The sequence below is a fragment of the Thunnus maccoyii genome, chromosome 23, assembly GCF_910596095.1.
Source record: "Thunnus maccoyii chromosome 23, fThuMac1.1, whole genome shotgun sequence".
NCBI classification, from domain to species: domain Eukaryota; kingdom Metazoa; phylum Chordata; class Actinopteri; order Scombriformes; family Scombridae; genus Thunnus; species Thunnus maccoyii.
This window is the reverse complement of record NC_056555.1, coordinates 11,605,126-11,629,774: the sequence shown is the minus strand read 5'-3', so window position 1 is coordinate 11,629,774 and position 24,649 is coordinate 11,605,126. Positions and strand designations below refer to the sequence as shown.

Genomic DNA, 24,649 nt, shown 5'->3' with positions numbered 1-24,649 from the left:
TGGTTACATGGATTTAATGGAAAATGTGCTTTCTTTTTATAGCCAACATCTGTTTAAAACGTGTCTTTCTTGCTCACTCTCCTTAGGTGCATCAGTGGACGGAGATGACAGAGAAAGACCTATAGTCTACTCCCTTCATGCCATGCAGGATCCTTTGGTGGCAGAAGACTGTGAGAAGATGAGCAACATGGGAACCTTTAATTCATCCCATATTCACCACAGTACCAACTCTCTCAACCTTAACATGGAGAAGGGAGAAGAGGAGGCAGCATTGGCAATGAGGGGTGGCACAGCCGGAGGACTTCTCTCATTATCCCCACATTCAGATGGCCTCCCTCCCTCTTTTGTCCATGCTCCAGCTCTGAGGAGGAGTAAGTCACAGTCAAGGCCTCCTCAGATGGTCAAGTTCTCAGAAGACACTGTGGACAATGGATATAATGATGGATTTGAGGTCAATATTAGAAAGCATCCCATGAGTGAGAAGCCACAGCGGAGGGCCTACTGCCCAGATGAGATGGGCAAAGAAAGAAGCCGCCCAACAAGCCACCATGGGCGCAACAGACAGCACCGCCGGCAAGGCAGGCACCACAGGAGTCGCAAAACCCGCTCGGACAACGCCCTTCACATGGTGCCTTTGGAGAAGGCCCAGAGGCCATACGAGCCCCAGCAGCAGGGTCTGGTAAACCCTCCTTGTGGTGCCCTGCTCCTACAGCATCCCCCACACAGGCTGCCTTTGGCCTACTCGCAAACTCGATCGGACTATATGCTTCAGGGCTCAACTCAAGGAGACCCACGGGTCGACCAGTTCATGGGTCTCTACAGAGATGAAGATGAGTGGTGCTCCACTTGCTCTTCATCATCATCGGACTCTGAGGAGGAGGGTTATTTCCTGGGCCAGCCAATCCCCCAACCTCGACCTGCTGGGCGCTACTATGCTGAGGACTACCCAACTAGGGTGACAGCCCTCTCGCCCCACAGTCATGGCTCACAGACTGGTCGCCGAAAGAGCCACCGTTCCAAAAACTGTATCATCTCTTAAAAGCTCAGACTATATTTACATTATAACCCACACCACACTAAGCAATTAAGTTTTTTATCATATGATAGTTTACACAGATAAAATCTAGGTTTTGAAAGGCAGTTCAAAACAACTACACAAAACAACCTTACAAACACTTCAAGATTCATATCATATTTTAGGCCCACATCTATGGAAAGAAGAAATCTTTGATTTGAACTGTTGAAACAGCAAAGAAAGAAAGAGAAAATAGGATGTGTGCATATAGTAACTTTTTTGTGCAAATTTGGCCTAGATACTGGGACTTATTGAATTTTAGCACTAATATGATGCATGGACTGGGAAATTTGGAGGCCTTCCTTTGGACAGTGCAGACTGAAATTGTGCACAGAGTTTGTCGGAGTGAAGACATTTAACTTTTTCATTCAGCATTTGCCATTAAGTTTTTTAAAAATGTTTTATGATCAGTTAAAAGTTTTGCAGCAATACCTTTGTGTACAGTAAAAATGGCAATATTATTGTACACAGAGGTTGATAATTAAAGTAGAAAATAGAAACTAACCAAATAATTATTTAATAATGCATAATGACATTGTATATACTAAGTTAAGATTTGAATACTGGTATTTTTATATCCGTGGTTTAAAGAATTGTTTTTGAAGTGTATGATAAAAGAAAATGGCAGTTGTAAACAAACAGACCTCGTTAATATTTCATGAGAAACAACAAAGAAGGTGCCACTTCATAAACTGTGTTCTTCACAGTAAAGTGCCATGTAACAATGTCTATTATAACATGTATTCCACAATGCTCACTATTCACTATATGAATGGCAGTAACACCCGCATTTTCCATATTCAGCCCAAACTATTCACTACCCTTGCTCTGTCATAACCAATTGCTTTGTGATGTAAAGACGCTTGTAATAAATATTTTTCTCCAAAGCTTCAGGAGTCGTTCTGTTTCCCTGAGTTTTGACATATTCATTTTCAAATTACATATTTTGTAACCCTCGGATTTAGTGGTGTTTTTACATACAGTAAGGTGCATCGACGACTTTTGTGGTACTGCATTCGTTTAAAAACCTGGACATTGTCAAAATCTCCCTTTATATTTCTTGATCTGTAACATGTACATCTTAGGAGTACTTATTTGTTTCTATACAAACCCTGCAAGAAGTTGCAACTCATTTGTCTCATGGTTATGAGAGTCTGATACTATACTAAAGTATCAACATAAACATGTCTCGTTGAGACATGCAATGAAACTAAGTTATCTTAGTATCTGATTTCTATGATGCTAATGTTATATTTACATTTAACTTGTGTTAATAGATCACAATAAAACCAACAAAGTTAACAGAAATCATGTTTACTACAACCTTCAGACACATTTTGTGCAAAGCTTTTTCTCAGTGTCATAAAAATAACCAAAGTTTGGGTTTGGGTGGGGGGGTGGGGGGGGGGGGGGGGGGGGTCAGGATATAAAGTTTGAAAAGCAAAACACAATGAAAAGGAACCGAACTGGCACTTTTAAACAGTACAAATTTATACAAGAACTTAGGAACTGTTGAAATTTTAGCAGCACCAAGTCATATCTGACTGCTACAAAATTAAATTTAAATAGCTGAAAACACAACAAAAATATTGTCTTATCTGGCTTTTCTTATTGAAAAATGATCATGATCATGCTGGAGGACTTACAAGTCTATTCTCTCAACTGAGGAAAGGTCAGAGAGTGAAACCCATGTTGACCAGTTCCATGGTGATGCGAGACTGGTAGCCATTTTTTTAACATCATTTCTAGTTGAGAAATTTTAAATATTTAATAATCAACAGCTTTCAACAGAGAACATGAAGGTAAAATGATCTATTCAAAACTAACACTGTTTATCCCCACATACAACACACCACTACCTCCTCTATCCAGGTCGAGTTGGTCTTTAGGTTGTAGAGTAGTTTCCAGCAATCCAAAATTAATCCAAGGTATCCATCATGTTCAGCAGTCAATCCTATGATGCTCAGTCTCGCATAAATGGAGCAGATCAGGCCAGCGTGTCAGTAACTTGAGCTGTGATTGACCCCCGTCTTTGAAAGTTTATGACTGGTCAGGGATGCAGAGGGGGTGGTCGAGTCACAGACGGAGGGTTCTGGTTGCCGGACAACTTCATCCAGCTCGCTGATGAAGTGTTTGAGGTCCTCTAAGCAACGCTCACGGATCTCCCCGAGGTTCTCCCTGAGGGGAACCTGTAGCTGCTTCTCCAAGTTGGGATCTTTAGCCACCAGCATCTTCACCACCATGCCGAATGTCTCGCAGTCCTGACGGTACACCTGGGAGTGGACGAAATTTAAAAAAAAAAAAAAAAAAAAAGCATAGAGGATTACACACTTAAATTAAAAATATAGAAAAAGACAAGGTAAAAGTGTGTTGCCTTCCCCAGCACCAAGTTTTGACAAGATAAGTTCATGAGCCATGAGAGAAAAGGTCTTAAATTTGAGATGAAAAGTTATTTCCTTCCTGCTTTACCTGCCACCTAGGTGTAAATACTCAAGTGTCAACGCGCCTGAGCTGATCACTCTGGTGTTAACACACATCATGTAGTGTGAAAAGATAAACACATCTTCTCTTCAGTTTAATAAGGGCCCTTTATATAGGACACTATAGCTGAAGAAGCAATAAAAACTCCACTTTAGTGGTGGCTCAGAGGCTTATAACAGGTGTTAGAGGCACAATGAGGAAGAGGTGCTGGAACCTTGTTTGGGAGCTGCAATTTCACACTGAGCCTCAAATGTCTCAAACAATGGAAAGAGCCTGCCCCTTCCACACAAAGTGGTTTGATTTGACAGTTTGCAAAATACCAACAGTGAACATGTGATCCTTTACAATGATATTTTACCCCTCTGGGATTGCATTTCAGCTCAACTGATGGTAATTTTTTGGTGTCCTTTTACATCTTGTAAAAGAAGTAAAAGGTCCAGACATACTGTGGATGGCGGCTTCAAAATCTAAATGTGCATGTGTCCAAGTCATGCTAGAACAACATTTTGATGCCTATGAATTTTGCAAATTCAGGTGCAGTGGTTTGAGGGTCACTATCAGGAATAAAAGCTACACTTTAGCAATGATTGAAGAAAAAAAAATATTCAAATGAGTGTTTCTTTACAAATGCAGGGATATTGTTTGACCTAAAAAGATCTTAGATATGCACATTATCCCACATAAGGACCTTTTCCAAATTAACAGTGTGATGTCCCATTTTTCAACAAATGAAGTCCACATGACACAGAAAGACCTCAGGGACACTTGCACCTAAGTTTCACTGAGCGACGCTGCTCTCTCCTCTCTCCCATTTTTCTCCATCTGTCCCTCCACTATTTCATAACATTTCATTCTCTCGTCAGTCTCCCTATACCATGTTCTGTCCTGACTCCGTAGTGTGCAGGCCGGATGTGTGTTTATACATGTTAATTTGTGAGTGTGTGAGTGTGTGTGTGAGTGTGTGTGTAAAATTAGGACAGGAAGGAGTGAGTTTCAGTCATTCACCGGATACCAACAGTGGATTCTCTGCTGCAGGGCGTTCTAACTCATTGGCTTATTTATAGCTTTTCACAATGTTGCTCGAGCCGAAAGCCTGGTTGGTGTAGAGGAGAGACCACAAATAAAGATTTGCCGCTGTCAAACGGAGTTAATGTGCTTTGCAACAGCTGACGGCAATGTTCCAAAATCTGCATTAAACAAAATTATTTCCGCTGTTGAACAAAAGCAACGTACTGTATCGGCAAATAGTGAGTTCATCAAAAGTGAATGATACTTCTTAAGCACAGTCATTTTCTCCTGATATTACTAATCAGGAGACTTCACTGAAGATTTCTAGTGAATGAGAGCGTTTCTGTCTTTATATAATGATCATTAGGTTTTTGTTTTTTTAATTGCCTCCCTCTTGACCTACAGCAAACATTATCAGCACATTGTCGGCAGCAACCAGTTTTTAGTTCTTCCTTGGTTGACCTGAATCTAACAATAGACTAAACCAATTTATAGGACAATTTACAGTGAACGTGAGGACACAAACAATTTCAGGAAACCGTGCTAACGTAAAACAAACACGCCATCTCCTCTGGGCGTTTCTGTAGCACATATACTGTACATTCCTCATGTACAATAAATGATCAAGTGGAAGATGTTGTTACGCAACAGCCAGACTAACAAATCTGTACAAAACGTAAACTCTTGATAGCCACTCTCGCCACTGTGCTGAATTTAGAAACAACACATTGTCTTTTTAATCTTTAACTGATGTCCTATGGTCATGTTTTAACAGCTGATGACAGTGAATTTATTTATTGGAGGAAGTATCCAATCTAGTGTGCTGACAGCAACTTCTATGAATACAGGGAAAGTTGTTTCTAAATAATGTGCTGAAAATGTACTTCCTGTATTTGAACGTACTTCCTGAGAGCCCTACCCTGTAATCCAATCAGGAAGGAAAGGAACAGTTCTTGACTGGGTGGGGACAGTCTGGTATAAGTGCTACTATCTATGGGTTTGTTACGATTTCTAAACCTATCCTTTTTTTAGACTTTTAATCCATTTTAGCCTGTTAAAACTGTATGTTGATTGTGGCTGGGCTTTAAACTATTATGCTAAGGCAGGGAGAGAAACAGAATAAGGATAAAAGAGCTGGTGCCTCTGCCATATTTGTATCTTAAAAAAAAAAGGTGAGTAAGGCTGGAAATGTCTCGCTTTCGGTCTTGTAGCCAAATATATTTATATTCCTTGACAAATGAAATAAAACTCCCTTTGTATCACAGCCTGCACCGTGAGGAGTAAAACATAATACCCTTTATTGCCTCTCATGCCTTGTCACTCACTATAACCAGTTAGTCTGTACTGCAGCCAAAGTCAACTTGGACAATGAGAACGGGTTCAGGTTGAATTTCAGCAGACCAACTTCACTTAACTACACAAACACACACTGAGGAACATGGTATAACGCAGCCCAGCACGATGTCTGGCCGATGATGGAAAGCTCGGCTTGTGATCTATATGAGAAGTATAGAGACAGTTAGTGTGCTTTACAGGAGCTACTGGACTGTGTGTGTTTGTGTCCGTATGTATAGAAGAGATGGCTAGACCAGATTGGGTGCAGAAAGCCAAACATCTGGCCCACACTTGTCAAGCAGCTAAACACGAGTGCCTACTGCAACAGAAACGCTGCTGCGACCTCTCAGAGCACATGTGAAAATGACTTTGTTGTTTCAGATTGAAAAAGAAAGGCTAACTTAAGACTGCGGCTATGTATTCTGGGCACGATGGGAAATTAATACCAGCCAGTTTCTTATATATTTTCCAGTGGCTGGTTGGTTTGTCTACTTTGTGAGCCACTCCGGCAGGAAACCAACCGTCATGTGAAAGCAATTCTCTCAGGTTTTGATTAGTGTCTAACAGGTTAAAATGTTTAAGAAATAAGAGTTTATGGAACTGTGACTATTTGAATCCATCTTTCTCTTTTTAGACCTGTATATGCGAATAGATTTGATTACTGCTTTTTCTGACCTGTTTGTGACAGAAAAAAGGCTGACTTCACTTCACAATGCTATGTGGTGACTCAACAATCCAGCCTTTCATGAAAGACAGAGTGAGGACTGCCAAGTCGCAAATAAAATTCATACAGTGCATGTGATCTGGATATCATAAAAGCCAAAGACAGAAATTAGATAACCATCCATTTCTACTGACAATTCCAGCTTTTCAGTCCCGTAAGAATCCTGAAAACCTGAAACTCATATCCCTCTGAAAATGGCACACACTGTTCCCTCTCATCCCTTTCATTTTAAACTATTATACTTTTTCCAGACATTAATTTCATGACTATATTTGAAGGTTATAGCAGGAGCGCATGAGTTATACTGACAATGGTGAGACAACATCATCAATAAGGCCATATTAAGATACTGTAGGACTATACTACTATTACTATTATGTATGTCAGTAGCCAAAAAGATGTTTTGTTAGATGTAAATATATTACATCTGACATTTCTAAAAATATGTACCCAATTACAACTTTTAAAACTTTTCTTCATACCTGGATATACAAACTAAAGCTTACACAACAGAGCTCAAATGCTATATAGTTTATCTTATGAAATGAGGGGAGACACAGATGGGATAGAAAGACACAGGCTATAAAACAGGCCAGAAGCTGCCGCGTCAGCAACATTATTATGACAGCCTATAGGCTCTGTGGTGCAGCTCAATGAGAGAGCACAGAGTGTGTGCTCCAGGGTAGAACTGGCTCAGGTTTAATGGTCCCAGTAAAGCAGCGGTAGCACTCACTGGTGCAGGAATGGCTCTCATTAGATAACTGAGCAGAGCTGGAGCCTCGAGCCTGGGGTGGTTTTAGCTCTGTCGACCTCCCAATTTATTGTACGCACAAACCTATGTGCTGTCTAAGCTGTGCGCTTGTGTTTCTGCTTTTGTTTATATGTTCCTGTTCCATATACATTAGAAAAGTGTTTCCATAACCCTGCGTGCTGGCCTGTTATATGTGTGTGCATTTGTTTAGATCAGTCACACTAGGGGAGAGTTGTGATGTCTGAGCCATGTGGGATATTAAGCTGGTGTTAGGCAAAATGAGGAGTTGAATTTATGCCAGTCAGGGAATCAGGATGGGAAACTTACAAGAGCCAACAGGAAAATCCTGGTTAATTTGGCAACTAGCTACTTTGGCAGATAATTAACCAACATTTAAATAATGTGCTTAAACTGATACCTGGCTGGGAGCAGTGAGAGTGGATGGTGTGTTTTAGGATGTACCTACCACTGTGACTGGTGGACAGAAAAGTTAATTTCCTGTCTTGTTAGCAACATAATAGGTGGTTGTTCCAGTAATGCCTATCCAGTAAAATGATCCATGTGTGAGTCAAAGAACTCAAGGCCACCATATGTTTGGAAATGTATGCCAAGGTTACAGTGTATGCCATGCATGCACCAAGCTGACATTTATAGAAAAGTCTTACAAATTACTAACTTGTAAAAGAGGAGACTGTAAATGCAACAAGCTTTCCAAAACGGATAACTGGGTGTCACTGACAAAAAACATTAATTTATACATTTTCCTTGACAAATGCTACATGAATACCTGTAAAGAATCTGAGATATTTTATCCAGTGAACATAAATGTACCTTTTCTATCTCCTGGGCTTTAGCTGCGATGGCCAGAGCTCGTCGCTCTAGAAAGTTGTCCGTAGACTTTTGGCTGTCCTCCACGACAGGAGCCACCAACAGTTCCTCTTTTTCTCCTTCTGGAGGATGGTTCTCCTCCTAGAAGGTAGACGAGAGTGCTAGCTTTTAGGAGTTAAGTAAAGTGGGCACAACAGAAAATTTTAAACAGTTAATGAAACAGTTTTAAAGAGTATACAGCCATGCTGGCATCCGTACTGAGCCTGTACTTTGGAACAGCAATGCTTTGAGCTAAATGCTAATGAGTGCGTGCTAATATATTCACAACGACAAAGCTAACTTGATGTTAAACAGGTATAATGTTTACAATGTTCGTTATCTGCTTTTATTTATTTAATTGTGGTATATCACTGTCTCCCTGGGTTTTCTTGTATGTAAAGCACTTTGTAAAAATTGTTTTAAAGAAAAGTGCTATACAAATAAAGGTGGTTATTATTATTATTATTATTATTATTATTATTATTATTGTTTTCTTAGTTTAGCATGTTAGTACATGATGTGTACAGATGAGGCTGATGGGAAAGTCAGTTTTGCAGGCATTGGGTCCTAAAGCAAAGTATTGGACAAAAATAACTTTGATCTGATGGTGGAACTAAATGAAAAGTCAGGGGATCATTTCAGTGATAATAATTCATCCTGAGGAGAACATGAATGTGTGTACCAAATTTCAAGGTAATCCATCAAATAGTTGATGAGATATTTTTACTACAAACCACAAATGTCAGCCTCATGGAGGCGCTAGAGGATGTCAGGGGTTCATCAAAGTCATTAGGAATCATCCTCTGGGGACCAAGAATGTCTGTACACAATTTCATGGCAATCCACCCTGTAGTTGAGATATTTCAGTCTAGAGCTGCAACCATTAGTCAATTAGTTGCCAATTATTAAATTAAATAGCAACTATTTGGATAATTGATTAATTGTTTTTGTCATTAAAAAAGTCCAAATTCTCTGGTTCCAGCTTCTCAAATATGAATATTTTCTGGTTTCTTTAGTTGTATATGATAGTAAAATATCTTTGGGTTGTAGACTGTTGGCTGGGACAAAAGTAGTGAAGAAATCACCTTGGGCTTTGGGGAACAGTGATTGACACCATTTTCTGGCATTTTATAGACCAAACAACTCATTGATTAATCAAGAAAATAATTAACAGATTAATCAATTGCTGCAGCCCTATTTAATCAGGACCAAAGTGGTGGACTCACTGTTTTCATGACAAAGTTACAAAATGCTTTGAATGAATACATCAATACCATCATACAGAGAAGGCCAACTCCATTAGTGCCCATTGCTGATTAAAGCCAACTCAAAACCATTTCCTGAACAAAATCAATAAACCATGATGAAAAATGAAGTAACACAGTGCTATTCGACATGATGTAGAGACCAAGAAATGTGAAAGGACATGAGTCAGCATCACAGATAGTCAGCACAATACTATGACCTGACCTACTGACTGTTTAACTTCAAAGGAAAGATATGGTTGATGAGGCATGTCAAAGGATGAAGATAAGATATACTGATGTAGTGGCTAAAGCTACAAAGCCAGTGTATACTTTGTGGAACCTGGGTGCTCGGGACTTGTAGTTAGATTAGCAGTTTAGTCAAGGAACTGGAAATAGGAATTCTCAAAAACAGCACACATCAAATCCTGTGTATTGACTTAAGTTATCAGTTAAATGCAAAATTGAAGAAATGGATATTTCAGCTGTTTTTATAACTTAAGAGTATAGGAAGTATAGCCAGACAAGCCATGATGAGCCATCTAATGGGTAGACTGGAAACTCTAGTACCCTTAAGTATTACTATGAACGCCAAAAGAAAGAGCAAAGGGGAGAAACGAGGCCAACTTGGATCACTGCTCAATTTCTTTTGCTCATTTCCTGATACTATTAGAGTTTGAAGGCCAGGGAGCAGAACTGCCCAGCCATGACTAAAGTCCACTCATACATTAAGTCACATTAAATCTCTAGATGACTGAGGAAAGAAATTACAGGAGATGGTACATCACAAAGCCGAGAGTGGTCTAAAATAAAAGCACAACTCATAAAGCATCATCCAATTATGCCTCCTTCCATTTCCCTCCCTGAAGCTATGCTTGGGAAAAGTCCAGTGTGTGCGCTTTGTGCACGTATGAAGGATCTGGTTTGTCAGTCTTCAGCCTCCTTGGTCTCAGCGAAAAAAAAATATCCTTGTCTGAGTCTTTCACTTCAGCTTACTGGGCACAACTCAACCTGGAAGGGATGCTAGAATCTCAATACAAAGCTTGGCAGATATTTTCTATAGAAACTGGACTACTATTAAATTATGTCAATCTAGAAGTATGGATATTTTTTGCAAAACTAAAATCGAATAAAAAAGTTATTAGGCCCTCAGTACTTATTCCTACCAGTTTTAACTGCTGGACCATAAACTAGCATTTAAATTTATGAGTGCTTTTTAAAAGTTCTCTTAAAAACTGTGTTATGTTAGAAGAGAAACCCACTGAACAACCAGTATTTTTTATTGTTTGGTGGCGTTCCTTTTTTCTGTCTCCCTGTGATAACCAACCAAGCACAACAGGGAAAAAGAAGTATTTTGGGGTCATTTCCTCAGGATCAAGGGCTCATTATCTTGCACTAACAGTCAACAACCATAGATGAAGAAATCCACAGTAGAGTAGAAAAGGCACCAATCTGCCCAGTGACAATCTCAACCAGTAACAAATAAATGTTTATGAGCTAGTTGGCCATATGCCTATGTCTTCATTAACTCAAGTAAGCCTGTAAGACGTAGAAATTGATACACCAAAAAAAGTAAAATATCTCCTGGAACACACCAAATATCACAAATCAGTGATATCCAACTAGGACGGGACAATATGGGAACAAATGTCACAACAGGTTTTCAACTTGTGTGATCGTCTGACCATGACACTGTTGTAGCAATGCCCCCACATCACCAGATTGCAGCAATAATCTTGGTTGGTAAAATATTATCGTAACTGACAGGAATTTGTTGCCTCGGGCAGAGATGAAACCTTTCGGTGACCTTTTCGGTTACAGGACATGCTCTCCACCCTGTAGGCCACCCTGGCTCGCAGCCAGAGCCGGAGCTGCTCTTTGGGTCCCCTCTTTGGTCTTCTCTGTCTGGGATGGCTCCAGAAAGCCTGTGTGTGTGTTTGTTGAATCTCCACAGCAGGCAGTGGCTGGGGCCATTAGTGCAAGCTTTACTGGGGGCACAGCACAGGCCTTTCATCTTGGCCAAGGTTATGGGTTTGTGCCCCCAGAACAGAGAGAAACAATGCACCACAGGCTAGATCAAACACTACAAGCAAAAGCAGCAGTGTGTATGCGTGTGTGGAGGGGTGGAGCGCTTTGTACAACTTTCATCACAGCGGTTGATTGGGTGGCTCTTACAGACATGCACATTAAGAGGGAAGGAAAGGACTTCAATGTTTTATCTTGTAATTTGTGATGTATAAGCATGTACAAAGACATCCAAGTGCCCTCTATGCCAAATCCAAAGGATGATCCAGTGAAACATGGAAACATTAAAATTATCTCAAGGATCTGCTAATGAGCTATGCAATAAGACTTGGTTGGTTGGACATTTAAGCATTTAAGTATACAGGTCTAAAGGCGTTTTCATCGATGCATGAAATTTACAAGTTAGGCACATAATAAGAATGCCTTGTGTCATTGACTCTCCATTTCATTTTCAGCAAATCTAAAAATCCTACAAAGGCAAAGTACAGTAACTACAGGAGCAGTGATGAGAGGGGGGAAAAAAAGAGGGGATTTAAAAAATAAAAAAAAAGGGCTTGTAAACGGTATAACAGCCTAAAGAGGCATTACAACCTTGTTATGTGCAAAATAAATAAATAAAAATAAACTGGTTTACAGTTCACATGGATTCAATGTATCTCTTTTGCTAATTTTATTCTATTTGTCAATTATATACACACACACTGAAATCAAAACAACATGTAATTAATTCATAATTCAATAGATTTACATGCATGTTTTGAAAGTAGCTTAAACCCACCAAGTCGCATGTATTCAACTGGACTTAAAAGCTGACATGTCAGTAACTGCTACATTGTGAAGTTAGCTACCTTTAGCAGGAGTTTAGCTGGGTTTTTAATTTTTCCTCATGATTGGATTTAACCGTTGCATCATTAAATTATGTGGAATAATAAACTAAATTACCAAGATGGCAGCTAATTAAAACTGATATTTTTCAGTTATGGATAACAGCTAGGGAAAAATTAAAAGTAAATTTAGTTTTAGCTTTAGCTAGGACTAGCTGTGGCTATCTCTCCAACGAGATTACCAAGCCAGGTTGTAGTTACTAGCACCATATAAAACACCAAGAAATCAGTTTCCAGTCTTAACTCATTTTTGACCAAATATGCAGTTTAGAATGAGCTGATGTGCTTATTCGGGATGGAACACAGTAACTAACCAGAAACGGATTCGCTGAAGGACATTTGTTAGTTTGTTACTTGGACATGACATGCTGGCTGTTGATACATATATAAAGGCTTTTCCCATGACCCCTATACATCAATTTTTCAAAAGCACGAGACCTGCTACATCTACCAGTCTCAGCTACCAAACACAGTCAGTCATACCCTTAAACAGAGAAAGGAAACGATTGTTCATTGTTAATGGTCTAAACACATCCCAATGAGTTCCATAGGGACTTCTCCTAGTTTTGCGGCTAAGATCTTGTGATAAAGTTATGACTCGGGCTACTGAGTTAGCCTCTTCACTCCTGGGTGGCCGTACCCCGACCCAGTGTGCCTAATCACATCTGATTCTATTTACACTCCTTTGCATGGATGGAGATGGATGATATCAGCAAAATGTACTATTATTTACAAAGCAGACAGGAGATATCTACATTCAATATGTACTAAAGACAGTAAAAAAAAAAATTTCTTTCAATTAAAACAAGAGCACTTAAGGTACTTCTGGTGACACTTGAGCCCTTTTCCCTCCATCATTACAAGTTCTTTGATTGAAGTTTGCTTATACCACAGGTAAACAAAGCACAGGCCTTATGGCTTTTATGCTCTGCGTGAGGGCCACTTTAAAACCCATTAACATACTTCAATGGGACTAAACACTTATTAGAAGGATGGAATTTAAGAAGTTCCAGATGCATTCTGCTGTACAGTGACAGGGCGGAGTCCATGGTATACAATAAATGGTATGTTTCAGACTGTATGCTTTTTAAAGACAAAAACCACACTTGAGGCCAATGCTTGAGTTATATTCTCACCGAATCTGATGTAGTATGACAACCCGCATTTTGTCAGGCAAACTGAGTAAAATTTCAGCTAAAAATTAACAAAAAGAAGCCCCCAACACAATATTGCAGTCAGATATTTATGATTATAAAGTCGTTTCATCTAAGTGAGCTCACCTTGTTTGAGGTTGCACTGTGTGGAGAGCCTTCTCTTGACAGGCCAGGAATTTTGTCTGGAGAGATGAAAAACAGACAAAGTTTGACAAAGTGAGAATTGAGTGAGGGGCAGAATTAATGTGAGAAAAAAAAAGAAAACGATTAACTAGAAAGGAGGAGGATAACATCAGGAAGCAGGAATTCGATGGGAAAAAATGTCAATTAGTATGTCTGGAAAGTGAGTGAGTATGTACTGTGTGTGCTTTTAGAAATCAAAGCTCTGTAAAGGTGTTGATGTTTGCTTCCAGGATCCAGACAGGTACCTAGACTAGAACATCTGGAACAATCAAGAAACAGATGCTTCACTATCGTGCTCCAAACTCCAGTGGGTGGATTCACTGCAGATTTCCACTTATCAATGAGATACCACATCCTCTCTCATCAAATCACTCACTTTCAATTTGTTCTAACTTCTTCTCTAGCAGTCCTGCCTGCCACAGGCTATAAGCATGAGCACCACACAAGGCTTTATAGCCAACTAGAATGTGCATTTGAAGAAAATGCATGTGAGAGCTGGAAGCTGTTAGCTGCTGCTCCCAGCTGCCACTGCTGCTACTGCTGCTCCAGCAGCAATTTTTGAAATCTTTCAGCATGACCAACAGATGAAACTGTATCGAATGCTACTAGAGCTTCCCCCTAATAGTCAACCAAACCATTAGTCTATGAGAAAAGTCTTAGTTGACCACGTTTTCATTGGTTGGTTAATAGCAGGTGGGGCTATTGGTGCCATGCTTCAATTTGCTGTGCTGTGGAGAACTTGTGTACCAAGTTTCATTTTATTAAAGCCAACAGAATTGCAGAAATGTCATGTTATAATATTACTTAAGTGTCCCCTCTGGGCAGAATTGTATGAAATATTACACACTTGTGCAACATTGCTGTTTGCAGAACATTCCCAAATTTGGTTGCAATCGAATTTAGGATTAAAGAGTTATGGCCCATTAAGTGCATCAGGCCATGCCTTCACATTTTTTGTAACCAATTACAGAAAAATCGTAAGTGATACCCAAAAACGGACTCATAAGTTGTGTTCGGGGTCATCTAAATATACCAAGTTTAGTGAAGATTAGATGAAATATTTGCCAAGAGAAGCAAAATGTGTTTACCGAAAAATCCAAAATGGTGCAAATGGGCATGGCCTATCAGTCGAATCGGCTTCATCTAGGGAACACACTATGCAAAAATTGTTTTGCTATGCCTCACGGTTCATAAGTTATTAACCTAAACTTTAAAAGTCGTGATAGCTGACCACATGGTGGCGCTATAGGTATATTGTTTTAATATGTTAAGCATTTTCACAGGGGGCAGCTGTTCATGAAGTATGAATACTTCAGCAACTGCAGTTGTTGAGATTTCAACTTTTAAACATTCCTCCCATACACATCCATTATAAATTTTAATAATTTAAAAAAATCATTGAAACATGTTAGAATAAACAAAAGTAATAGCATAGATCTCCAGAAGATGTAAGTTTAGACACTGAAATGAAGTTTCTACAACAACAACAAAAAATGGCAAAATAAAAAAAATAAAGATCGACAATAACAATAGTTTGAGACTTGGCAGCTCTCACACTAACTAACCCAGTCTACTAACAAATTATGAACTCTAAAACCCAGCCATGAAACAAAAACACCCTGTTGATGTGGAGGGTTTCCCCTTCAGGAATATCCATCAGACATCCAATCCCCGTTCCCTCTTCTTCCACACACGACCTAGTGGCATCTTTATGAGGCCTGACAAAGTGGCAGACAGACCAGGGACGAAGGCTGGCTGCTGGACACATTAGAAACGCTCTCTGTCTCTCTCAGGTTACCCAGACTGGGAATAGGTTAAGTTTAACGATTGTAACCTTTATATATTTCTGAAACAATTTCTCTGCGTGTCATCTCATCTTGCTTTTATTCATTTCTACTAAAAACTGGAGGAAAAGGTACAGAGACAATACAATAACAATGTATAATATGAGGTGAGAGAAGTGCTAAAATCGCCCATTTCTCCAGCAAACATGATAAAAAAGTAGAAATCCACCCCCACATGATGGCTATTTACCAGCCAAGGTGGCTAACAAAGTAATATTTACCACCTTTAAGTCACCACATGCTGGACTGCAGCTAACTTTTCTAACCTGTCGACAAACAACTATGCTGAACTGTACTTACCAGTCATCTTGCTCTGAGAATAAGTCTCTTCATACCCTGTAGGAAGACCAAACCGTAAGGTCACTGGCTGTATACATCACAATAACTAGGCCTTTCTGATCTCACAGCAGTCTGGCAAGCAAACTCACTGCCCTGATGCTTCTCTAAAAATATGACTAACATTATGCTGTTTTTAAGTTACAATCATGCAACAACTCATGTCATTTTGCCACATTAGCATGATGACATTCCCAGGTCCAATGAGCTCACTTCGTGAGGAAAAAGCAGCACTCAAAATGGAGATTTTAAGAAAGGAGATAACCAGCACTCAACATGGTAACATACCCAAATGAAACTGTACTAATTGTGAAAAAAAATGGAGCTTGAGAGGTTAAGATCTACAAAGCCTACAAACAACATGCGGTAAACAAGGAGATACTTCAGCACTTCCATATTTTACAGTCCAGTTAATCTAAAGGTTTATTGTTGGTCTGCTGGGAAATTAGTTGTGCAAAGTTGACACACAGTATATATCCAGTATCAAAAATATTAAATATAAATCTGAAATAAAACAGGCATTAAAAAGGAGGTGTTATTCTTAGTTAGCAGTGTAGATGTACTGTATGTCCTAATGCTTGCATGCAAGTACATTATTGTACAATGTTGACCTGGACTGTAAAATCCACTGTTCCTACACATTATCCTTATTTACACTGAGAACAATATAGATCATGGATCCATAACTACACCAGTGTGTTGCTCATTTGATCTTGACAATAACTTTTAAAACTTCACATATTTCCTTGGACCTAATAAAAACAATGTAATACATTTACAGATCAGTGTAGGAACAGTTGAAAGTGCTAATGTACCTCCACAAACAGGTAGTAAAAATAGCATTCAAGAAACCCATCCCAGCACAGTCACCTCTAGGGTAATTAAGAAACTAAATTCATGAGGGAACCTCATTCAGACCTGGGTGACAGAATATCAGTGTCAAAAAGGACACTTGAGTTTACTGTGGTTGGAGAATGTATGGCCTTTTTTTGTTTTAAAATTGCTTAATAAGAAAAGTATGTTCAAACTTTTAAGTTTCTACAGGTTTTAATTGTTCATCTGTCATCTATTCTTGTATCCTTCTCAAGAAACTCCTCTATGGAGACATCTTTGGAGTGCAGGGAGACATCGTTTCCTTCCAACATTTTTCTGACTTGACAAGGATGCAAGGACATATGCGAGTAAAAACAGATCAGCTATTGTCACCCAGGTCCCGGCTTGTTCACACGGCTCAATGTACAGACCCAAAGTGTCATGTCCACTCTGTTGAGGAAAGAGCGCCCCCCAAAGGTGCTCAGAAACACCTGCGTGTCCCTCTGAACCGTCCACACCTGAAAAGCCATTCAGCCAAATTATCAATCATGGATAGACAGAAAATAATAAATAGAGGATGAAAAATAAGAGAGACCTGGTACTAAACAATGGATTTACATTTAGAGTGGTTATTCACACACATGAAGCAAGGCCTACCTGATCTTTTTTTAAATTTTTCTTATTTATTTTTGTGCTGTTTATCATCTGTAAGAGGTGCTGCTTTTAAAATGACTAATGTTTCACTCAGTGTGTGTCCTCTTTGTGAGTTGTCAGAAAAGAAATGAGTCATGAATAAGACTATTTTGACTCTAGTTATATATCTACATACATCAGGTTGCAACCTAATCCATCTGTTAGAGAGACCAGAACCAACTATTTATTCTATTTTATGTTACTTTGTTGAGTTTATAAGATGTTAAAAATCATAAAAGAAAATGCCAAATACAATTTCCCACAGAGTCTTAAAATGTTGACCTATTTTGTAAGAGTAAGAGCCAAAAACACAAAATTTTTCAGTATTTCTGTGATATATAAATTCTCACATTTGAGAGACTGGAACCAGATACATGACTTATGCATTAAATCAATAGCCAAAATATTTTGTGATCAATGTTTTGTCACTTGAATCAACTAATATTTTCAGCACTTGTGTGTTAAGTTTTGTGAAAAAAATTATACTTGACTTGTACATTTTAGGACTATTGCCGACTGCACCTACAAATCTTAACCAATTATCAGGCTAATTTATAGTTTTGGATTTCCTCTTGTGCCATGGTGGGCACAAAGGGGTTTTAAAAGAGCTCCACACTGCATCAGGGGAGGGTAAGCTGTAAGAATTCTACATACTCTTGCCTTGTTGTGAGGGAAATGGCAGGCTTTTGGCTCTATCTGGTGAGTAGCCTCTGCTGCTGACGCTGGAGCCGGAGCGACTGTGGGGGGAGCGGGCCACCTCGCGGCGGACAGGAGAACGCTCTCTGAGGGGAGGGAATGGAGCTGCTTTTCTCCTGTAATGGTCTCTGTCCTCCCTGAAAAAAGCAGAGGGAATGTGAGAAGCGTCTAAAAGTTAAGGTGCTGTATGAATGATAAATTAGCTTCTCTTCCCTATCTGACATAGCCAGTTCCGACGCAATATTCTCCACAACTGGTACTTTGCCATTTCAGAGAATGTAAACACAAGGTCTTCAACCATTTCTATTTCTGTGCTAACAAAGCACAATGCTGCCATCTAGCATTTTTAAGATCACTGTGCAGAATCAACGACACACAAGTGAGTCCTTGTATTGCTGTTGTAACCCTCAGTATGTCTAAGCAACGTTGATGAGTAAGCTGCAAACACTTGGGCAAAGAATGCTTTGATAATGATGCCCTAAGCAGCGATAAAAGTATGTTTTCATCCGTACCCTCTGTCCAGGTTAAGGATGGCTTGCACTAGTGTGTCTTCCCCACTCTCTGGGAGCGATCTGGGTGCTGGGTAGATGCCCTGGTTTCGCACACTATGAGGAGGTGGTGCACGGGTGCTGAGGGAATAAAAATAGAAAATGCGGCTCAGTTACTGGTAGCCAAACAAAAACAGATTTTTTAACACAACAATCAAATTTGGTCTCATAATACCATTAGTGAACATACAGTTCTGCCAGAGTTATTTATAGGTAGAGGTGGAGCTCATCCAATAGCCAGACAAATATTTTAAAATGAAGGCATAACCATTTCTGCCTCACTCTATCATGAGTTGAAAGACTTAATTTCCCTGTCTCCCTACTGAGTGGTGAATCTGGTCAGTTTACTTCCTATCATGACTTTGCTACTGTATACAACAGCTGAAAATAAAACCATGCTAAGTGTAGGTGTTGTAACCCCCTACCAATTTCCAGTGCCAATACTATCAAAAAGGTATAATAGCTGAAATTAACTTTTTACATGTTGCTGACATTGAACTACATTTGTATATGGAATTCATAAAAATTAGGAAAAACTCCCAAATCATGTTTAAAAAATTCTCCAAATTGTTCCAAGTTTCTACAGATTTAATATAAAAAAACAACAACAAATGATATGAAAATATGGAGCATCATCTGTTTTGATTTGACTGTAGTTTGATGTAGCGGACACCATTTTCTAGAGCGACAAGCTGAAATTTTTATATCACCAACTTTACAAGCAGGTGAAATAAATGTGGTTTGCTAATGTCATCTATGGTCAGTTAGCGATGGCTTTGCCCCAATATAAACATACTTGTACCAAAATAACAGTGAAACCAGAGGCAATGATTTCTTATGAGTAAAATCTGAAACTGAAACTTCTGCAACCAAATCTGTAGCCTAAAAACGGATGCTGTTCAGTTAAGAACTCTGAACAGTCGTCTAACCTGTAACAGTAACAGTGCAGAGCCAGGCGAGCCTTGAGACTGCAAAAATTGTGAATACGAGACAGGGCAATATAGTTCAGAGCAGACCATGATTTATGATTTATCCCCCTGCCTCAACACAGGACTTGCTCCTTGATTGTACCTGGCTGTCCAAAATGGTAACATCAGAATATCACTCTTCTCTCATCAGAGAAGAGTGATATTACTTATAAAGTACACCTTGCACAAATCATTAGCTCCCTTAAAAAAAAACAGCATAGCAAGCAATAGAGGAGAGGCAAAAGCAGTTTACCCAAACTCCATAGGTCGTCCTGTGTGTGGATCCTCCCTGGGTACTCTGTAAGGATAGTCCTCCTGTGACACAGAGTGAAGAAATGTAAACATACAACAAGTAGTCAAAGTGACCTTTGTTGACACTTTTTCTTCATATGATTTGGTCGAGTCCTACAATATTAGGATATAATATAATAATATAAAACAAAAATCTAAAATGACTCCCCTGCAGTTTATGTAATAATAGCTCTAATAATAACAAACAAATTGGAAAAATATTAAATGTTAATGTCAAGACATGGGGTCCATTCCAGAAAGCAGCTTCAACAAACTCTGAGTCTAACCCTGAACTCTCAGTTGATTAACCCTGAGGTGGGAAACTCTGAGTTTTCGGTTCAAGAAAAGCTGATCAGAGTCAGTTCAATCAACTCTGAGTATGTTCAGTCTGAGTTAAACGCTTGTGTGATGAATGAAAAAAAGCCATCATCAATAGAGATTCAATAACCACAATTGACAATGGCAACAGGTAAATAAAAGGCGTAGAGATATTAATGCATGTGTATGTGGACGTTGTACATTTATATTTAAAAAAAAAAAAGAGCCTGAGTCAGAGTGGAGAAAAGTGTCAATAAGTTAAGAAAGTTTTATTCAGTGTTGTCCATTAATTCATAATTTAGCGGACTTGCATTTCCTTAATGGATGATAAGTGGAATCTGACTGTCAGGCTGTAGCCTACATCACATTTTAAACATATTTGTTCTGCTTTAACCTGACAGGGGCAAAACACAGGAGGCAGCAGCTGAAGATGAAAAATATAGTTAAAGATTTAAGAGATATATAAATCAAAGACATAGAAATCTGATCCAGTATTAATGCGTTTGGTGATGTGCACTTAAAAAAGGCGTCAAGGTTAAAATACAGTAGATTTTAACATTTTAGATCTCTATTTGTATATTAGCTCAACAGCATTCAGTGATGCTGCTCCATCCTGCTCACTCAAAAATATTAACATATAATCTCCAACATTATAGGAATTTATGTTATGTTCAGTATGACCAATCACATCATGAGTGATAGAGATAATTATTCATTGATTCTACCTACATGTCTAAAGCTTCATACCAATTTTTTAAATTTAAACTGAAATTACACATTATGTAACATTTCAGTGCAGGAGCTGCTCTAACAAACTGACAGCTGTCTTGTGTGCACAGAGTCACAGTGTTATAAAAGAAGGACATGCAGATGTTTTATTCTGAGCTGAGGCTGAATTCACGATGTGTAATATTTGAATGTGAGGGCAAAAACCACTGTTCAAAGAAATGATTGATGCGCATAAAAAGCGGTAACTTTAAAAAGTTCTTGAGTAACTAAAACTCATATCCAACCAGGATTTTGATTCTGATAGACATTAAACCTCTGCTAATGAATGTTAAGGTTTACAGGTTCACAGAATACGTTACCATGGTAACTAACCCAGAGTTTTAGTTACCTCTCTTTCTGGAATTTAAAACCCAGAGTTTCCCTCAAGTCAGAGTTTTCACTAAACCCGCTTTCTGGAATACACCTATGGTTGCCTAAATTTCATAACACACTTACTCTCGGGAAAATGGCCATTAGCTATAAAGAAAAATCAACTAGTAATGCAGCATACACAGTGTTTGAGATGTGATTTGAAAATATTTCAACTTGAACCATCAACTATAGCGCCCTCAGCTGGCTAATTACATGTGTACATTTAACCAACATTATTATATGCTGTTGCAAAATGTTTGCAACTATACACAGTGGTTCATGTGTATAATGATACTTACTTGCATTACCTTTGTTTTCATAGCTATCTACTATATCAAAAGTTTCAGTCAGTCAGTCTTATGTACATTTTTCACTGCCTTGAGGTCTATGGACTAATCATACCTGTGTGCACTGTTGCAAAGTTGGTTGTACTCGAAGAAGTACTACATAATAGTGTCCTTTATTAATTAAAAAAAACATATGACTACGTTTGTTGAAGTAACTTGACTTTTAAGTTTTTAAGTTTGAATATCAAGATGGACTTGTGCTGAGATTTGACCTAAAACTCACTCTTTAGCCCATATCAAATTTTGGACAAACAGTGACTGAACATGTGCTTCTATTTCTTTCATTTCATTGTATTTTAGTTTGTTAAATGATGAAATTGAATTTCTTTTTTTGTTTGTGGCTGTTTCTTCAGAGTTGAGGCAGTCCTTGGGAGTTCTTAAGATCATCTACCATTCTTTTCATCCACTTAGTTTATATGCTAAACAACAATGCTAATTGTATGACATCGATGTCCTCACCCTCCTTGAAGGCGGGACACCTCTGCGTTCAGCGGGGAAATGAAGGTTGTCACCATGGTAGCCCCTCTGATCTTCGCCATGGTAACTGCGAGGACCACCTCCATTCGGGAAAAAGCGTGGACCTCCTTCATATTCATACCCGCCACGGTTGTAGTCATCTTCTGGCCTGCCAAAGGGGCCCCTCCTCTCCACCCCTCCAGCTCCTCGTGGGTAGGGTCCCTACACAGGGTGGGTACATTATATGATTTGACATTTTCAGCTTAACTGTTTTTAAAAATGTTGCTGGGCTGGGCTAACTTCTCAGTTATGTTTCTGCCAGAAAATCTGTCTGACCTCTGAACCTCTGATAAGATTTTTCCAAATGATGCAACCGATGTCATGGACAGTGAACATCATGCCCAGTTTTATTTTTTTTATCAACTGCTTGACGGTAATGCTGACGAAACTGCTAACTGATGTCTGCACTGCTTCATTGTGCAATGATTAACTAAAATTACATAATATATAGACATCTGCTAACCAAAGTAGATACTGTAAATAGATTAACATTACATTACATTTTTCATTTAGCAGACGCACATATGAGACTGATACAACACAAGCAAGGATCTAGTCAGGAGACAACAACACGAGTAAGTGCCACAAAGCTTAAGTTTGGGCCTGATAGGACGTAGATGTCAACAGGCAGTGCGACAAGGCAATGATAAGAGTGCATAGAAGTATGTTTTTTTTGTTTTTTTTTCTCTCCCTACAGTTCATCAAGTGCAGAGGTGTTCGCGAAAGAGCTTGGTCTTTCGTCTTTTCTTAAAGATTGAGAGGGACTCTGCAGATCGAACAGAGTTTGGTAACTCATTCTACCACCGGGGAACTACAGAGGAGAAGAGTCTAGCTAGTGACTTAGGGCCCTGTTGTGGTGGTGGTACCAGGCGCCTTTTGTTGGCAGAGCGTAGTGGGCGGGAGGGAGTGTAGACCTGAATGAGAGAGTTCAGGTAGGCAGGAGCCATTTTAATGAGATGTTCATTTCAGCTAGTATCAAGTTGTTTCTAGTTATTTTTCTGGATGATAGTGAAACCAGTAGCTACTTGGTAGACAGACATTCTTTATAGTTGTCCTTGTACTTGTGTACTTTTGAATTTGATACAAGGTCAGCAGTGATATCAAGAGAAGAAAATAATACCATGAAATGACCTTTCACTGAAACAATAAAACTATATACTCATGCACAAACATACTCTCACCGGCCTCTCCGTTAAAAAGCGTTCATCATACACCTCTCGTATACTCCTCTCTCTCCTGTACGTCACTGCAAAAGGGAAAGAGTAAAAGATGCAGTATGCGTTGTACATGTCATCATCCAAGGGTGGTGCCACAAAACAAATAATGCAAAAACGTTTCTGTATTCATTGGCTGTGTCTTTGTTGAGCTAATCCGCAAACTTCTTTGAGCATCAATATTCCAGTAAAACATAAATCACTACATACTGTATATTCAAGCTGATTACATAGGAGTACCACTACACAATTTTGTGTTTGATTATTTGCACTCATTCCTTGAGTGTAAGCATATTGATTCTAGTTTTGGCTTCAAGGTAACTTCGCTTGTTAAAATACTTTTACAATGAGTAGAATAAAATGTTTATTTGCATGTGCCATTTGATAGGAGGTAAACGTGTTCATTTTAGATGTGCAGTATTACATTAGTGCACTATATAGTAAAGTGTCAGTCAGTAACTTACTCTTTGACTTCTCTGAAACGGCTTGATATAGAGAAAATAAGATCTTCAACAAAATCTGTAAAGAGATTTCAAAAATAGTGTTAATACTATACCCTTAAAGTTTCCAGACAACTGATTTGATAATATTTTCCTTCATATTTTAAAAAGGTAAAAAAATAAGATACAAAAACGTGTCTTCTGTCAGTTACGTGGAAAACAAAAGCAGACTCTGTTTTCGACAATGTATGAAAAAAAGTAAGATAAGAAGCACCGTTTTAACCATGAGATGTTATCTGGCTGAGGTTACTTTCTGCAGACTAGACTGACCTACGGGTGAAAATCCAGTTGACCAACAATACTCAACAGAGCACCAACTATGTAGCACCCAAACACCACTACATAAGTTAAAATAGTTACAGCATTTTGAGTTTAAACGAATTTGCCATAAACTAATGTAGATCCGTGGAGAGCTGATGGCTAGCGTTGCTAATTAGCTAGCCTCCATATATGCTGCAAATACACGTTTTATTTAATGAGGGGAGAGGTTAACTAATCGTTACTGCCACAAAAAAATCCCAAATAAATATTTACTGTGAATTGTAGCCGTATATATACAAACATTTGTAACATTAACGTGAAATTTATGCCAAAACAATCTTACCTTCTTCTATCGTTTAGTTAGCCTAGCTTTCCCCGGTAGCTACATGGACAGCGGCATTTTTATTGGAGGAAACAAATGCGTCATCTCATT

The 24,649-nt window shown here is 38.9% G+C and overlaps 2 protein-coding genes across 9 annotated transcripts in view; one reads left to right on the top strand and one right to left on the bottom strand.

The window, feature by feature from the left end:
* The window catches only part of prickle1b (prickle homolog 1b), a 31,410-nt gene extending 28,924 nt beyond the window's left edge, over positions 1 to 2,486 (top strand). For both annotated transcript variants that reach the window (XM_042402886.1, XM_042402885.1), the window contains exon 8: positions 87 to 2,486. In XM_042402886.1, the coding sequence (XP_042258820.1) occupies positions 87 to 1,039 (953 nt within the window). In that variant the 3' untranslated portion in view covers positions 1,040 to 2,486. The remainder of the gene's footprint in view (positions 1 to 86) is intronic.
* On the bottom strand, positions 2,374 to 24,648 carry pphln1 (periphilin 1). 7 transcript variants are annotated; one of them, XM_042402887.1, is made up of 12 exons: positions 24,560 to 24,648; positions 23,920 to 23,974; positions 23,417 to 23,487; positions 22,185 to 22,403; positions 19,883 to 19,944; positions 18,626 to 18,742; positions 18,072 to 18,250; positions 17,156 to 17,242; positions 15,876 to 15,911; positions 13,675 to 13,730; positions 8,206 to 8,343; positions 2,374 to 3,348 (listed from the first exon to the last, which is right to left on the bottom strand). In XM_042402887.1, coding segments are annotated over exons 2-12 (1,239 nt in total). In that variant the 5' UTR covers positions 23,921 to 23,974; positions 24,560 to 24,648; the 3' UTR covers positions 2,374 to 3,075. The 7 variants fall into 7 exon arrangements, with proteins under 7 accessions (XP_042258821.1, XP_042258823.1, XP_042258822.1 ...); XM_042402889.1 differs by having other exon boundaries at positions 18,078 to 18,250; XM_042402888.1 differs by having other exon boundaries at positions 23,423 to 23,487.
* Position 24,649: the final 1 nt, after the last annotated feature.

What these genes read in the sequence shown, in the direction of transcription:
- pphln1 (XM_042402887.1), bottom strand. An exon ending in GGACGACCTATGGAGTTTGG is followed by an intron (nt 18,743 to 19,882) that starts GTAAACTGCTTT and finishes TTATTCCCTCAG; the next exon opens with CACCCGTGCACCACCTCCTC. An exon ending in GAGTGGACATGACACTTTGG is followed by an intron (nt 15,912 to 17,155) that starts GTCTGTACATTG and finishes GTCTTCCTACAG; the next exon opens with GGTATGAAGAGACTTATTCT.